The sequence below is a fragment of the Harpia harpyja genome, chromosome 22 (genome assembly GCF_026419915.1).
Source record: "Harpia harpyja isolate bHarHar1 chromosome 22, bHarHar1 primary haplotype, whole genome shotgun sequence".
Lineage (NCBI taxonomy): Eukaryota > Metazoa > Chordata > Aves > Accipitriformes > Accipitridae > Harpia > Harpia harpyja.
The window spans coordinates 19903620-19920299 of record NC_068961.1 but is presented as its reverse complement, the minus strand read 5'-3'; the positions used below and the strand labels follow the sequence as shown (position 1 = coordinate 19920299).

The 16680-nt window shown below is 39.2% G+C and overlaps 1 protein-coding gene across 7 annotated transcripts in view; it reads left to right on the top strand.

The window, feature by feature from the left end:
- The window catches only part of ATP11A (ATPase phospholipid transporting 11A), a 135338-nt gene extending 118764 nt beyond the window's left edge, over positions 1-16574 (top strand). For 2 of the 7 annotated variants that reach the window (XM_052773716.1, XM_052773714.1), the window contains 5 exons: positions 2568-2633; positions 2930-3033; positions 4891-5056; positions 7038-7126; positions 12336-12442. In XM_052773716.1, coding sequence (XP_052629676.1) covers positions 2568-2633; positions 2930-3033; positions 4891-5056; positions 7038-7115 — 414 coding nt within the window. In that variant the 3' untranslated portion in view covers positions 7116-7126; positions 12336-12442. The other 5 variants (XM_052773710.1, XM_052773709.1, XM_052773711.1 and 2 more) reach the window with 4 other exon arrangements.
- The last annotated feature ends 106 nt before the right edge of the window (positions 16575-16680 follow it).

Genomic DNA, 16680 nt, shown 5'->3' with positions numbered 1-16680 from the left:
CTCAGAATAATGAATCTTTCAGCCAGTCTTTTGTTTATTTTTTAAATGATTTTCCATTCTCAGTTGATCGATTATCTCAGCCTAGCTTCCTACAGATTTCTGTCTTGTGGCTGACCGTGGTCTCCATTCAGAGTTTTTCCCACGGCAGCACGTTTGTGCGATCACTTGCCCACATGGATCCCCGTCATCTAATACTGGGCGAGCTCATATAGAATAATGTAGATGGGAAGCGACCCTGGAGGTGATCCAGTTCAACTCCCTGCTTTGTGCAGGGCTAATTAAAGTCAAGTTGCTCAAGGCTTTGTCTAGCCTTTTTCAGGTTTTGCATATCCCTGAGGGTGGAGATTCCTGGGCAACCTGTTTCAATGTTTTTCTGCCTTCGCAGTGAAAAAATTTCTCCTAATACCTAAGCAGAATTTTTCTTGTTGCTGAAGAGAGGTCTATTCCATTTCTTCATCTTTATAGTTCTTCAAATCTTTGTGGGCAGCTACTAGGTTGTTCTTTAACCTCCCCTTTACCAGACTAATTAAGTCCATTAACCTCTTTTTCACAGGAGAGCTACAGACTGCTAACCACCTTGGTTGCCTGCCACTTGATCCTTTCCAATTTTTTTCACATCCTTCCTGAACTGAGGGGCCCAAAACTGGGCACAGTGTTCCAGGTTCAAGCTCACTATAGCCGAGTAGATGGGATTAATAACCTTTCTTCAGTGGCCATGTTCTCCCAATACAGCTCAGTTTGCCGTTTCCCTGATGTATAGAGAGAGTGCAGTATAGGCTGGTATTTAACGCGGAGTCCACTGTAACCCCACCGCAACTTCCTTTCCAGCAGGGTCATTGCTCAGCCAGTCAGTTCCAATATATGGCGTTACTCCTCCATAGGTGGAAAACTTTGCACTTTTCCTTATTTAATTTCATGAGATATCTGTTAGCCCACTTCTCAAATCAGCGGAGGTCCCTCTGGATTGAAACCCTGCCATTCATTGTCAGCTATTCTCTATTTTTGTATCACCTGGCAATTTGCTCGTGATGCTCTCTCTGTCATCATCCAGGCCACTGACAGAGATACTCAACAGTATCAGCCCCAGTATCAGTCCCTAATGAGTGAGGTTCACTGATTACCAGCAGCCAGCCAAACATCAAGGACATTGATCACCAAACTGCTGAGTCCAGTGGTTCAGCCAGTTTTCAACTCAAGTAGTAGTCTGTTTACCCTGCCTCTGCTTCCTTACCTTCCAAATGAGAATGCTGTCTGAGGCAAGTGTCAGATGCCTTGCTAAATTCAAAATAGATTGCATCCACGGCTCTCCCTCCTTAACCCGTTGCTCTCACACTGTTGGCTGCTCCTTTTGTTCCCGAGGTTTGCTGTCAAATGCAAGGAGCAGGTTTTGTTCGTGAAGACTAATATCCAGGGTATGAATACTTAAGCATTTTCTTTAACACCTTCCACTAGTTTGTCTTACCACTCCATCAGTGGACTTATATTTTCCCTTTGAAACAAGGATACCTGTAAACATCCTTTTTGTCACCCTCAACACCTCTCACTAATCTTAGTTTGAGCCAGGCGTCATCTGTGGTTTTGTTCCTCTGTACCCAAGTAATGCTTTTATGCTACCTGTTTGCTGCCTGCCCGTATTGTCATCTCTTGTATGCTCCCATTTTGCCTTTTTGTTCATTGAGAAATGTCCTGCTTGGCCAACTGGGTCTTCTGCTGAAATTCCATGTCCTCCTGCAGGAGAGTTCGTGAGATCTCAGCAGTTGTCTCTTTCAAAATCATTCAGCTCTCTTGGGCACCCTTCTCTTTCATGGGTGCAATACCCTGAATCAACCAAAGTCTCTTCTCCTAAAATACAGTGTCCTAACTCTGTTGCTTACTCTGCCAACATTTCTCTGGATCCTGAACTTGGTCGTCTCATAGCTGCTGCAGTCCAGGCAATCCTCCGTGACCATATTCATCACCAGTTCTTCCCTCCGTCAGCATTAATGATTATTTCTGCCCACTTGGAAAGCTGAAGTGTTTTTGTTTCATTACGCAGGTGGGGAGAAAATCAACGATTCAAAAGTGTTTTATCTTAAAATGCGTGTTGCACATTTACGTACTTAATGGCTTTTATGGTTATCACATACTTTCTTACACTGTTACTCATCTGTATAATGTGCTGTTGAACCTCCAAGAGATTGTGGGATACCAAGGACAGCAGAGAAGGGAGATCAGAGAAAAGACGGTGTCCAAGAAGATTGATGAAATTACTGCAGTTCATTTGTAAATCTCAGTGATTTGTTAACTATGCTACACTTGATTTTTATTAAGAAACATACCTGTGAACTAACTTCAGGTTGAGTGCATTGATTGTGGTTTTTTTCCTGTCTGTATGAAGTCTGAGGTGTGTACACACAAGGGCAAGAGACCAAAACAGTTTGCACTGGGTAGATCATGTAAGAATTCAGTGTTTTTGCTTGTGTCAGTTCCTGATACAAAGCAGTACATAGCTTTAAGAGGTTTATTCTGGACAATTCACAAAGTTGTGGACAATATTACCTATAAGTGCTTTGGACCATTTTTTATAGATGTTTGGAAACTGGACCTTTGGAACACTGGTGTTCACTGTGCTTGTATTCACAGTTACATTGAAGGTAAGGTATGCTGTATTTTATCCATTGAAACTTCCTTAGAGCTCGTTTTCGAATTGCTGGTTACTTATGTTCATTTCTCTCTATGACCATATGTCATCGTATTAGTTTAAATTAAATACAGATTTTGCTATCTCTGCCTTCTTAACTGTGCTCAAAAGTGAAAAAGGTTTTTTAGCTAGTTCTGGGTAGAATCCTTCCCTTTTTTCAAACGGTGTCATTTTATTTCATCTCCTGCTGAGTATTCTGTTGCCTCTACATATTAATAAGACCATATAATCTTGTTTGGTTTTTTTCAGCTTGCACTAGATACACACTATTGGACGTGGATAAATCACTTCATGATCTGGGGGTCACTGGTATTCTACATTATCTTTTCTCTGCTCTGGGGAGGAATTATTTGGTATGAACCCTAAGATAAATTGCATTGCAAATGTTGTTTCAGAAACATAAAGTTGTTACATATTTCACCTTTTTGTCCCAAAAAGAATGAAATTTAGCTTTTATATATTGCAGAACTCCCAATAGCAATCACATTTTAAAAGCATCAGTAATGCTAATTAGAGAATGCTCAGCTCTTCTTTCACTGAATGTCTGCTAAAGTATTCTTAGGGAAGAATATCAGATCTCAGACTGCCACTGGGGCTATCTCAGCCGTGTCAGTCAAAAGCAGTCCAAGGGTTGGTTCAAGGAGCTGAGGCTGCTGATCTGAGGCAAAACATCACAGAGTAGATCACGACTGTGCAGCTCGGGGCTAGCCCCCGCCTGCTGGGCTTGTCTTGGAGGGAACTGGCTGTAGCGGTCTGAACTAGAGCCAGGGAGTGGGACTCACGTGGAAGTTGTGTGGATGGCCAGGAGTCCTCTGTTTGAGCTCAATATTTGCCCCCTTCTTTAGCAAAGTAGATGTACTGTAGATGCCTGAGCACCTACTTGTTCTACTGTTGGTAAGAAGCTTTTTAAGAATTAGTATAACTCTTGTACATAGCTGATTGAAAGTGGTTTGTTTTGGTGGCTTTTTTTCTATTAAAAGATTCTGTGCACTTGAAACTGAAATTTTTGGGTAGGAGATCAAGTTGAAAGAAGTTCCAAGTTCTTACTATGCGTGATTGCCATCAGGAGCTCGAGTTTGCGTTTCTCACCTGTAGAGCACCCAGTTACAAGGTTATCTTTTCTAACCTATTCTGCGGGAGCTGTTCTACTTTGTATGCAGAAGTAAACGTTTTGAGGCACCAGAGAGAAAGCAGAGACTAACTGTTGCATCATGATTAAGGTGCTATTTAATTTGGAGTAAGGATTTGTATTTCAAGTGCCCCTTGCAAATGAGTAACTAACTACCTGTCAACTCCTTGGATATGCAGTAGCCTCTTTTTTTTTTCCCCAGTAAGATCAGATCTCAGTTTCTTCAGCATTAGAATGAAAACAGTTTGCAGAAGTGACACTTTCCCCCATAATGTTTTCTAGTCAGCCTTGCTGTGTATTAGAGATGTGACTATTTACATGCAGCCATGTATTTTAATTTGATTACTTTTATAGAATGTAAAGACTTCTATCAAATTTTGGAAACTAGCAGGAGACTGCCCTACTGGTAGGAGGGCTTTACACTGCAGTGTTGCTACAAACTGTCGGTTGATCTTTGCTCTCAGTAAACATGGTCTCTGGTGCCCATAACTGTACAGTGACGGCATTTTAATGACCACACAACTGCCATGGAGATACAGGGAAACACGGAAGCGAAGGTGGTGAAAGTGGGGGCAGATAAAAATGTGGTGAGTAGGTTAGGGAGCATAGCATGAAACCATCAGAGATGCTTAGGGGAGCTTGAGACATACAGGAAAAAGCTGTGGTCAGCGAGCCTTGCTCTAAGGATACATTACAAACGAGTGTGTGTTGGGGAAGAGGAGGGAAGTGATGGGTGGGATGCTGAGAAGAAAGGTGGGAAGTATCTGGGGCAGGATAAGGAATAGATGAAAAAGCATTAACAGGATAAGAATGTAACTTAGTTATCTTTGGAAGGGAGAGGCAGTGTGGGAGGGAGGACAGCATGATATTTCCTGCAGCCTGGAAGGCACGAGGAAGGTAGTTATCCCTAGTCAGCGCATGTTTGGATCTCTTTTTGAGAAAACTGGGATGGATGAACTCCCACAAACTGGGAAGTTGAACGTGAAGTATTTCATCACTGTCATAATTTTTATATTTAACATTGCCACTCTTTCTCTTGTGTATTGAAGTGTAATAATCTCTTTAATCTTTTTCCTACTAGGCCTTTTCTCAATTATCAGAGGATGTATTATGTGTTCATGCAAATGCTGTCTAGTGGTCCTGCATGGCTGGGTATAATTCTGCTCATAACTGTCAGCCTTCTTCCAGATGTTCTCAAGAAGGTCTTATGCAGACAGTTGTGGCCTACAGCAACAGAAAGAATCCAGGTAAAAATATTTTTCATTGTGAAGTTAGTTTTTTGTATCACAAGTCTCTAATAATGAGACCTCTTTCAAGGTTAGAGACCAGATTAGAAGAGAGGTTCCCCGTCTGTGGTGTGTGTCACCGGTTGTATACCAGCCACTCCTGAGTGGTATGGTGAAAGATGCTGCCAACTCTTTACGTGGTGGTATTTACCTGAATCCTGGGGCAACCCCCGTGCCTCTACCAGCAACCACAGGGAAATCGGCTGATGAGGATGGTGGGAGACAGGTACATGGCTCAACAGGATTCCCGATTTGAGGAGATAAAAGGGCAAGGGGATCGGGATCTCCGTGAGGCCAGATAGGAGGCACTTGCATCGGCCTGGACAGCAGTTGTTCCTGCTGTTGTAGAGTATTCAGAGGCACTGCCCGCACCCCTGATTGAAGTCATTGTCTTTCCTACCAAGTCATTTTACTGCATAAATGAAACTCTAATGTGGTCGTTTTAGCATTTACCATGCAAGCTGAGCCTAGTCATCTAAAATGGAAAACCAGCTAAAATAACCTAAGCTCAAAATAAAACTGGTAGGAAGGGAGCATGTGGTTTTACTGAAATCCCCCTTAAAGTAGGGATTTGCACAAGCATTTGCAATCCTGTACCGAGGGACTCGACAACTGCATGTGTGTTTATTATTGAACAAATCTAGAATTTATACACTTAAAATAAATTTGATTAATATATAGGATGTTGGTAAGGAATACTTAGTAAACTCATGCCAACATTCATATTGCATGATCTGTGCAGTATAATACTTTCTTAGGAAACTATTTTATACTGATGCTGTGCCTGTTACAAAAACATATGTATTAAAACTTACTCATATTCTACTCATCATTTTTTCCTCTTTTATATTTCAACTTACATTTTGCCTGTTCTGACACGTTATTTCTACATAAATGTGTCTTGCTGTGCCATTGGGAAGAGTATTTTAAGATCTGTTGTCTCCTTTCTTCTAATCAGCCCCAAAGGAGAAACTACTGTGTAAATACAGGTCTGCTCTGCTGAGGCTGAAGGGGAAGCCAGGTTCTGTGGGAAGCGTGGTACTATTCTGGGGCCACCAAAGCAACCTCAACAGAAAATGTTACCTGTATTTTTCACCCCAACAAACTTTCTTATATTATATACATTAGAAAGTGAAGGACAGTAGAGTGTTGAACATAAAACTTAATGTTACTGCCTGTGTCCTTTTCAGCCCATCAACTGCCACTGGTAGGTTAAAATAATGAGTTACCAGCAACTGTGTGTGTAGGGATTAGTTAGCATTTTGATGTTTATTTGAGAAGATACTTTGCATTAAGAGGAAAGGAATGAAGGAACTTTGCTTCCAAGGAAAGTAAAATTTCCCCTTTGGCAAAGGAAAAAAATTCTTCTCTCATACCTGCAAAGTAACCCCCTTGCCATTGTTCTGTATTCCTTGAATGTACAGTTGTTAAGATGCCCCACCTCAGGAGGAGAGGAAAGAGTAAAGATTAGCAGAAAAGCATTCCTAGGCAGTTCAGCATTTAGCTTTTTCTATTTCGGTATCTTTAATAGATGTCTCTTTGCCATATATGCTACTTGTGGAAGAAGTTGATCTCTGTATAGGTTGTGCATGCTTAATTTAAAAGTCTAAAGAGAGAGAATGAGGGGGGGTTAATGCAAAGAAACAAGCTAGCAAACAAAAGCCCCAAACAAAGGTATTACAGCATTTCTTACAGACATTGTATATTAGTGCTGGAAAATGAATCAGTTGTAAAGCAGACTTTGGGCTTAGCACTGGCAATATTCATTTTTTAATATTTAGTAGAAAATCTTTGACTTTTAACCAGATATATGCCTTGTGTTTCTTCTTCCCTCTCTTTGTTTCTTCCTGTCTTCCAATCCGCTTTGTCTAAATAACTGCTACCTTGCTTTAAACATAAATGATGTGCACGGTTGCTTCCTACAATCTTCTGGGGAAATCAGACTAAACATCAGTGCCTTTCTGTTGAGCAGTCCACCATCTTTATGCTTTCTCAGACTTCAAGCAGTCTAAGTTTCTAATGGAACAAAAGGTGACTTTTTTCTGCCTTTCTGCATGCTTGGCCATTTCATTCAAAGGACAGTAAAAAGTTTATCATCAGAAGTTATTTACCTTACTCATTATCTCCATTTCTGATTCATGTCAACTATATTTTGAAGAAGAATACTTTTTAGTATAGTTTTTTCCTTCTTCTGTTTGCTTATTTCAAAGATTCTATGAATCGTTGTCACAGTCTGTCACTACTATTTTTGTCACTGTTGTTACTGAATTTTACATAATGTTTCTGCCTCAAGAATCTAGGATTCTTAGGTCCCCGTTTTAATCATTGGTCTATCTGTAGGCAAATGCATGTCCTGTTTGCATTGTACCCAAGTAAATGGAATAGTTGCCACACAAAGAAGTGATAATTCTGATTATGCTGATGTTACTAGCATCATATAGAAAGTGTGGTACTGGAAGCCATTTAAGTGATCTTTGGAATATATTAATATATCTGCTCTGTTGTGATAGAAGCAAATACAACTTTTTATTAATAAGTTATTTCCAGCATGCATTTTGAAGCTGAGCTTTCTTTATATTCCATTTCATGAAATTCTGTGCTCTTCCTAGAAAGAAAACAGCTCAAGATCCAGAAGTTTATGACATTTAATATAATACAAAAGCAGAAGAAATGCTAGTAAATCTTGGCTTCCCTAGAGTCTGCAAGAAAACTATTTTTGACTTAATACTAGGAGACTGTTGGTTTCCATTGCAGATTTTAGATCTTGATTTCTTAACCGGTGAAGATAAAAAATATATTTCTTCTTTCTTTCCCCCTTCAAAAATGTATAGTCGATAAAAATGACTGTAATTATGTAAGTCACAGGGAAACTACACAAAGTTGTTTTTTTTTTTTTCACTATTGAAAATTCTGGCTAAAATTGGCTTTTAAATGCTTTAGGATTGGCTTGAACTGAGCTTGTAACCAATTATTTTTAAACTTACTGCATTCCTATAAGCTCTATTGCTTCTTTGTAAGAAAGGGCTTCTGGGACAGTTGACAAGATTAACCTAGGACCAGCAGCCACCTCCCAGGTTACTGAATTAGTTCTCCTCAGGCAATTAAGATCATATAAAGCCTTTGAAGCAATTCTTACGCTTCTGAGTTTTTCAATTATTTGAAACTCACTCCAGTGTGTGGTGGGTGATTGCTTACCATCATTATCATTCAGAGATTTGTAAACATTCCAGATCTAGTTCTGTTTTGGGAGAGCTTTTCTGTGAGAGAGAGAGAGAAATCTGTACACACACATATATACGTATGTGTATATACAAATACATACATGTACATACAAGTATATGTATATGTGCATGTATATTTATATATACACACACACATATGAACTGTTGTCTGTCTTGGGATAAACCACTTAATTCTGCAAAAGCTTTGGAGGAATCTGTTGTCTTTTGGTAATTTTGGTCAAAATCTGCTCATGTCTGTCATACATGCAGTCCCAGTGACTCTTTGGCTCAATGAAAGAAGCTGAATTTTGTGATTTAACTTGAAATTGTGCAGCTGTGAGGTTTCTTTCAGCCTTTACTTTTAAAAAGCAAGAGGGCATGTATTTTTTTTTTAATATATCCAATCTACATTAATTATGTTTCCTTTTCCTTTATTCTTTCATTAATAGCAGAAGCTCAGCAGCTCTGTTAGGGAAAATACAAATTCACTTTAAATTGTCCTCTTTTCATTTTTATAATTGTCACTGTGATTGACAGTGTTTCAGCAATCCCAAATATTTTGTAGCTGAAATAGCAGGTGCTTAGATTCTGAGCTGTAAATAACTTCTGTACTTTCATCCCTTTTTAAGAAATATTTTTCTTTTTCTCTTCGCCTCTGATTGATTTTTTTGTACTTTGCTTTCACTTCAGTCACAAGGTCAGCCCATCAGCTTTGTTACGAGATCTCTACCCTTTGCTGCGCTTGGGGAAACCCAAAGTGGTACTTTTGCCTGGGGAAGCCTCTCTGGGGGCTCATCATTCTTCCATTCCTCAATGGGCTTAGCTGCTCTGCAACAACCGCGCGGGGCTCTTAGAAAGCTGGTCACCAGCAAGCTGTTGCCTTTTTCATGTGTTGGGCTCCCCTTCTGTGGAAAACAAAGAAATGGATCTTGCTGTTGCAATATTTGAATCCCGTGGAAGAAGTTACCTCGGTGACCCCCCTGCCCTCTCTCCCCGCGGTGTAATGACTAAGCCGTAAGTCAGCCTTCGTTAGCACTGGCCCCGTCACCTCTGTGTGTAGCACTCCCTTCAGCGTACCAGCTCTTCTGGGGAGTAGCGAAGCAGGGCGTCTGCTCCTTAATTTGGAGTCGATTTGGCCTCGTATCACGGGGACCTCTCCCATTCGGTACAGGTTATTGTCAGAGGGGCAGGATGCAGAGCCCATGGTACTTGGTCATGGTACAGTTAAGTGCTTTTGAGAGTCATTAGGTGTTTTTAACAGAGTTTGAAATGGAATTTAAAACATCCTCAGAGTGGCTTAAAGGATTAACCTCAGGATCAAGAAATGGAAACCTTGTTTTACACTGGATAACTTTTCCTTTTTAAATCTATCAGAAAATCCCTCACTTTTACAGGACTTTGCTACAATAGTTACATTTGTACCAAATGGTACAATTCATTCACGTTTCCCTCTTGTATTCAGCAAGAGTCTCACTGTTTTTCCTCATCCTTGCAGAAGAGTATGAGACATAAAACAGCCCTAAATGCACTGGCGAACAGCGATGGGCCACTTCTTGAAGGAAACCTTTCAGCTTCCGAGCCATAATTAGATCAAAGCTAGGTAACAGTACTGTACGTGTTGCCAGTTTGGATTAATTTTTATTGGTGAACTGTGCTATTCACAAATCAACTGTTTCCTCCAGAGTTTTTGATGTACTTTATCAATATTGATACAAAATCATTATGTTTTACTTGGAAAGCCTAGTTTTTGCAAGAGATGTTCCATGCCACAGGTAAGATCTTTTTGTCTCAGACACTTACTCATGTAAAGCAAAACACTGAATCAATATACCTATATTAAAGTCCTGTAAACACATTGTGTTACGTATAGTGTTGTGTGACGTTGCTTCTGTAAGAACCGCAGTCGTTATTGCAGAGTGTACTTCCATTACACCGCAGTGTAAAATACAAGGAGTCAGAAGTAATTCTCACACACAAGCAGTTTATCCATCATCTCTCATGCTCTTGAATACATATATAGACCAAATGCAGACAGTACAACAGGCAGATAACCGCAGAAAAGGAAGCGAGTTACTTGTGAACAGGACCTTGGGCCAGGAGACTGGGGCTGTACGTCCGACACCATCTGCCCCAGTAAGGTGTTCTGTACAGACCGGTGCCCTGCGGCATCGCTGCCTCGGATCAGGAGAGAAGCGCGGTGGCCTTGCCAAGTACCCGAGCCAGCAGCGGGAGGGGTGAGCTCCCAGATCCTCCAAATGTTAGGGCAGCAGAATGACGTTCTCTGCTTTACATCATCTCCTTGCCACGCCACTGATTACACGAACGAGTATAGGTACGAAGGCACGCTTTTTACTCAGTCACGTTCCCGCCTGGATGCCGTATCTGCTCCAGTCCCTTCGTGCTCTCCTGACCCCAAAAGCAGCACATGAAGAATTAAGGTGCAAAGTACCAATGTGTGAAGAGGACAAATGCGATGTAATGTGCTGGTGTGGGCTGTAGGGCTTCAAGGTAGTTGGGGGGTGCCTTGATTTGCTTTTAATGACTGCTAGACAAGTAGTAGTAGAAAACCCCAGCTTTATTGAGTAGCTTCAGGCATGGCAGATTGAAAGCGCTTTCCTTGGAGCTATGTGTGGAAAACACATGATTTTATTTTTAGAAATACATATGGTAACTAAAATGCTTCACTTTCTAGCTGGAAGAATAGGAAAAATAGCTACCATACAGTGCATGACTACTCCCTCCGACATTTCCAAAACGAAGTCTGCTAATCTGTTACCTGATTATCTACATTTTTCTGTACTAATGTTGGTATTTGGTCTATATGTGTGTTTAAAAGAACCCAGACCTCACTGTTAGTGAGCAGTTTGGTATAGGTTGCTGACTTTTCCAAGAGTAACTGTTGTAAGAGAGCTTTCTGATTGCTCTCGGTTATGCAAAAGTAGTGTTTCAAGCTTGTGATTGGCATTAAAAGTGTATTATTAAATCTCAGCCAAACTTCTGTACGCTACCTCATTAATATTTATTTTGTGCTTTTGTCCCCTTTACTACTTTGTTGCTGTTAACAGGGAAGGAGGAAGGGGATGATTAAGAACAGAGAATTACCTGGCTTATATACTATTGTTGGAGAGAGTGTTTGATAACATTGATTTGAATCATGCTTATAATGCATTTATATCTTAAGTACTGTCACATAACCTCTATACCTGGAAATTATATGTGCATTTAGTGCGAAGAATTAGATAAATTCATTGGGGAAAGTGCTGTGCTAATTTTCTTGTAGTTTGTGCACGCGTTCCAGGGTCTTGTCATGCAGCCATGGTGTTACTGTAGGCCTGAGTATTTCCTGAGCGGAAGTGTCGATTCTGCCAGAGTGTGGAGCAATTAAGTGGTACAGATAAATTTTAATGGACAATTAGAGCAAGGTAGTATTGTGATGTGTAGTATAAATTGCCTGTATAGATGCAACGTGTAACCTAAGCTTAAGTCCAAAATCAGATACGGCTTAGAAGTACGAAGCAAGTGCATTAAAGCTCTGGAACTCTCATCTATTAGCACAAACGGACTGTAAAGAATTCCCTCTCTTTGGAAGTAGAGGGCAAAGACCTTGAATCTCTTCTGTCTTAAAATTCCCCATAAGAAGTCCTGACTAAAGAAGTTCAGAGATAAAAAGATGTACCAAGAGAGATTGCAAAATGAAATAAACTCGATTTAAAACAGTTCAACTTGAAAGCAGACTCTCTGTCTTCATCTGTTCTCTGAAGAGCCCCATTATCAGGTTTAGAGATTATGTGTAAAATTATGCCTGGTTCTGTAGGTTTTAGTATAAAACTAATCATGTTGAAAGTGGTTGAGATTGCTCAACATGAGGGGTTATACCTTCAAATGAAACAAATAGCCAGAGTGGTGATCTAGTGAAAGGCATTATTATGCCAATGGCCCTATGAAGGGACACAATTGTAGACTTTTAGCTCCAAAATCATCTATTTACTATGTATTTGGGTTTTTTTCCCTTTTAACAGAATGCATCAAGGCACTGTCGGGAGCACATCTCGGAATTCACACCTCTTGCCTGTCTGAAAAGCCCAAGATACAGGAGCAGTGACTGCAGCAATTCCCCAGCAAGAAGGTCTAATTCTCATTCTAAAAAAATGATGTTTACGCACTGGAGAGGCGTTGATTATTCAGTACTTCCGTCTGTCTTTGGCTATTCCAATAAGCATTGCCGTTCCAGTGCAGGCTACCGCTACAGTGGGTCAGGTTTGGAAACGTCTGTATGACAGAACACCAAGTCAAGCCTTTAAAAACTGTGGTTTTGTTTATTTCTTTTTTTCAGGAAACAAATATGTCACAGAAATATATTAAACTATATGTGGCTTTTGCTGTCTGAGGTAGTGTTCAGACAAACAGGATCAAGAGCTAGAAGTATGAACCCTTCCAGGCCAGTAGGCCTCTTTTTATGTTTTGAACTACTGGAGCAATGAACAATCTGCACAGTCTGGTACTGTGAGACTGGTAGCACTAAAAATTCTCTTCATCCTGTGTCAAGACTTTTGTGCATTTACGGCTTCTGTCATCTTTAGTCATTTTCTTTGTTACTTGAAGTGCATAGTTTCAGTCAGTGACCTACATTTTGAGGATCAACAGTTTTAATTTTCAGCCAGAAGCAATGACCTCAGTTTATCTCCAATGAAAGTCTCCTAAAGCATATTTAACAAGTGCTGTTTCTGATTTTCCTCTGTCCTTTCTCTTTCTTTGCTCTTTCTGTAGAACAAACTGGTGTTTCCTCTGTGCAAATCTGCTTTCAAGAAACACTCTCTAATGTTCACTTCCTTGTAAGTGGCCAAATCAGGGCTATGTCTGGTTTTCAGTTAGTTTCCCTGGTAGAAAGATAGGCAAAGCAATCCTTGTGTAAAGTATGTGCACACTGTATGAAGTCAAGTTGGCTGTTAAACAGGTAAATGTCATCAAGGTTGATAGCTGCTCCAAAACTGAATGTAAGCATTTTGCCTAAAAGGTTTTTATGAATTTGTCAAAGATGCAGAGTACCCGGTCTTCCCACTTCCTATCCCTGTGATCGTAAAACAGGCATAGCAGAAAGTATTATATATTAAGGGGCTTTTTGACACATTTTTTTTCCTTAGAAGAAGAAAGGCTGTTTTCCAAAGAAGCATCTTTTACTATCTGGATTCATCCTCTTCAGCTATTTTTTTGTGTGTATGGCTAAATACTGGCTCATGGGCTTGGTAGATGTATTACAAAGCACACAACCGTTAACTTTTGCAAGCAAACCACGAGGTGGCACACGGCTGCTTACCAACAGTTGAACTGTAGTCGTGATAGAGAAACCAGTTTGACTGCGAGGATTCTGTCTGAATGACTTGAAGAACGACAGCCAACTTGCACTTCTGTTTTCTCTGCTACGTTTATGGTACCTTGCACTAATTCAACTATTAGCTGTGTCCTTGTCTTGTTTCTTTAGTCCAGTGTTTTATTTTGGGGTGCAAAAATATCTGCAGGAGGAATCTGATTTCAATCAGGTTCGGCCTGGTGGTTAGAACTGGTTAATAACCATAGTCATTAAATACCTCTGGGAGGACATTAGCTAAAAATTTACTTCAATGTGAAAACAAAATATTTGGAATCAGAACTGCAGCCTTTATTGGAAGACCTGGCCAAGATATTGTTAGTTGTCTTTCGAATGGACTAGGGTGACAGAGAAAAATTATTTCCCTTTTTGTGTTTAAAAAAACCAACCAACAAAAAAACAGAGGCAAAATGGTTTACTTACTAATTTACTTTTTAAGAAAAGAAAAATCAGCTTCCTAGGAAGTGTCCTCACAATATTCTGAGTGATTTTTGCATTAAACAAACAGTGAAATATTCTTAAAATGCCCTGGGACGAGCAGAGATTGTAAAGTGGGTTGTGAAATTTTCAGTATACCAAAGATAAGAGAATTTTAAGAAGTCTAACGGTGAGCACCACAGGTGAAGGTATTTTTACCATTTAACATGTAGCACTTTTAAGTTTCAAAGAATGTCCTCATAGCAGTAACATTTTCAAATACATGCATACGTGTGTGGGTGTGTGTACATATACTTGCCATTGCAGACTTGAATGTTGGTCAGTTAGAACCGTCCCCTACATAAAACACTGGTGTATATATTTTTAAAAAGTTAATATGGGTATAAATTTTATACCAGTAGCAGTGACAAATTTCTTGTGTGTAGTTAACAAATTATTTGTAATGTATTTTTTAGAAATCTTAAAATTGCCTTTGCACTGAAATATTTTTCATACTGTAGCTATTTATAAATCTGGTTTATGCATACATTTGTTAACACACCATTTCTATTTTTTTTAAGTATATGTTTTGAAGGCTTTTTTTATACTTATGAGTTTTGGCCACTTAAATTTAGCTTAGAGTGGAGTTGTGGCTGAATGTTAAAATTCTAATGAATGTCAAATTAGAAATACAGGTCTCTTGCTCTGTCAGTCTCACCCAAACTATCGATGTTTTGTTGGTGTTTGTGATAGCGGCCATTAGAGCGCTGTACTTCCAGTGCTGTACTATTACTGCTAGCTTTTTTACTCTATAAAGCCTCCTGCTTTTTTACTTTTCTGAGTTCCATCTTTTAGCCTTAAATAAGGAGATTTTTGCTTGATGTTTTTGAAAATGCTGCATTCCTGTTCTGCCTACTAACAAAGCAGTTCATTGCAAACTTCATGTAGCCCTGCACTGAGGAATTACTGACAATGTTATCCAGGCTGGAACACCTATATACGTGCTTGGGAAATTTTAGTTCAACATGTCATTTTTTGGAGGAGAAAGAATGCTTGAATTTAAGTGGAAGTTTCTGCTTTGATTTAGCAATACTTTTACCTTTAAAAGTTTTTCCGCTTTGTTAAAATAGACCATTTAATGGAAAAAACTATAAGACATCAGCTTGGTTTCACTTGATGTGCTTTTGCTTCAGTTCCTGTCACTGTTGCCATGCAAACCTAGTCCAGTGCAGCAGGTGTTAACTTGGAGTTTTGTTGTAAATGGATCAGACGATACAAAGATGAAAAAGTAGAAGTTAGAGCAAAATGCATTAGAATGTTTTATTATGGATGGGACACTGAAAGGAGACAGCTTGTTATGTATTAAAAAAAAAAAAGAATTAAAGGGGAAAAGTATAAAAACCTATATAACTTCCTAACTTGCCTTGTTTAAATTGTTGCAGCTTTAACAGCATAGTGTCTCCATAACTGCTCCTATAAATGTCTTGAAACTGGTAAGCGCTAACCAAATGTATGTGAAGACTTAGAAAGTATTTCAAGCTTTTCAGCCACTAAAGTTCATATATTCCTGCAGTGGCTTTTGGCAAAAGATCCTTTTTGCTTTACCATGTACAATAAGTGTTTGTTCAGCCACTTAATGTAAAAGCTTACAGTTTACTTTCTTGCTTGCATTAGCCTGTTTGTCTTGACCCAACTGGCTTGCAAATATAAAAGGAAAAAATAGCTTAATTGAGCAACTGCACTACTTTTCTTTTGGAAGCCAGTGGGATCATTGTGCTCATGCTACTGTCTCTGTTACAAAAGCTTTAATGGAAATTTGTGAAAGTATGAAAGTGAAAAAGTCTGTGATTCTACTTTGCAGAACAATCTAAAAATCAGTTTATAGAGCTTTAATTTTTTACCTTATGAAAATTCACAGAATTTTAATCTGCGCTGTCTCTGACATAAATTCTGTGCTATGTACGCGTTGCATTTTAAATGTCCTTTCATGATCTAATGTAAAGTAGAATCTGCGAAAGTTGCTGTATGGGGGGTGGGGGGCTAGTTATCTGTGCATTAAACATTAACGAAGTCTGTAGTCATCAGCACCAAATACTGACACTTATTTTTAACTGTACAATTATAGGTGCATTTATTTAAAAATAAATCAGCCTTCAAAGCTAATATTTAGATTATCCTATACCACTTCATTTATTTGATTTGAAGAGTCAGTGTGTGAATACATTACTGTAAAGTTTCTTTTCAGTGCTATTTTTAACTTTTATTTCTGTAGATAACCAAATATAACTTGTTTATATTCAGTCACATTTTGGATCCTTATGTAGAATATATAAGCAGGAGACATGAATCTGCTTGCAATAAATATAAACATTCAAGACTGGTTTAAGTTTGCTCACAAGTAATTAAAATAATTCTAGTATGAATATGAGATGGTTTCATATTAGTCTGTAATAAAATGTAAGTAGATAACAGAGAATGGAATGAGTGTTTGAATCTGTTACTGAATATGCTTGCAGTCACATTTCTTTTCTGAAGAGAGTATAGGTAGCCAGCTAAAAAAGCCAGCTAACAAAAAGGGAAGT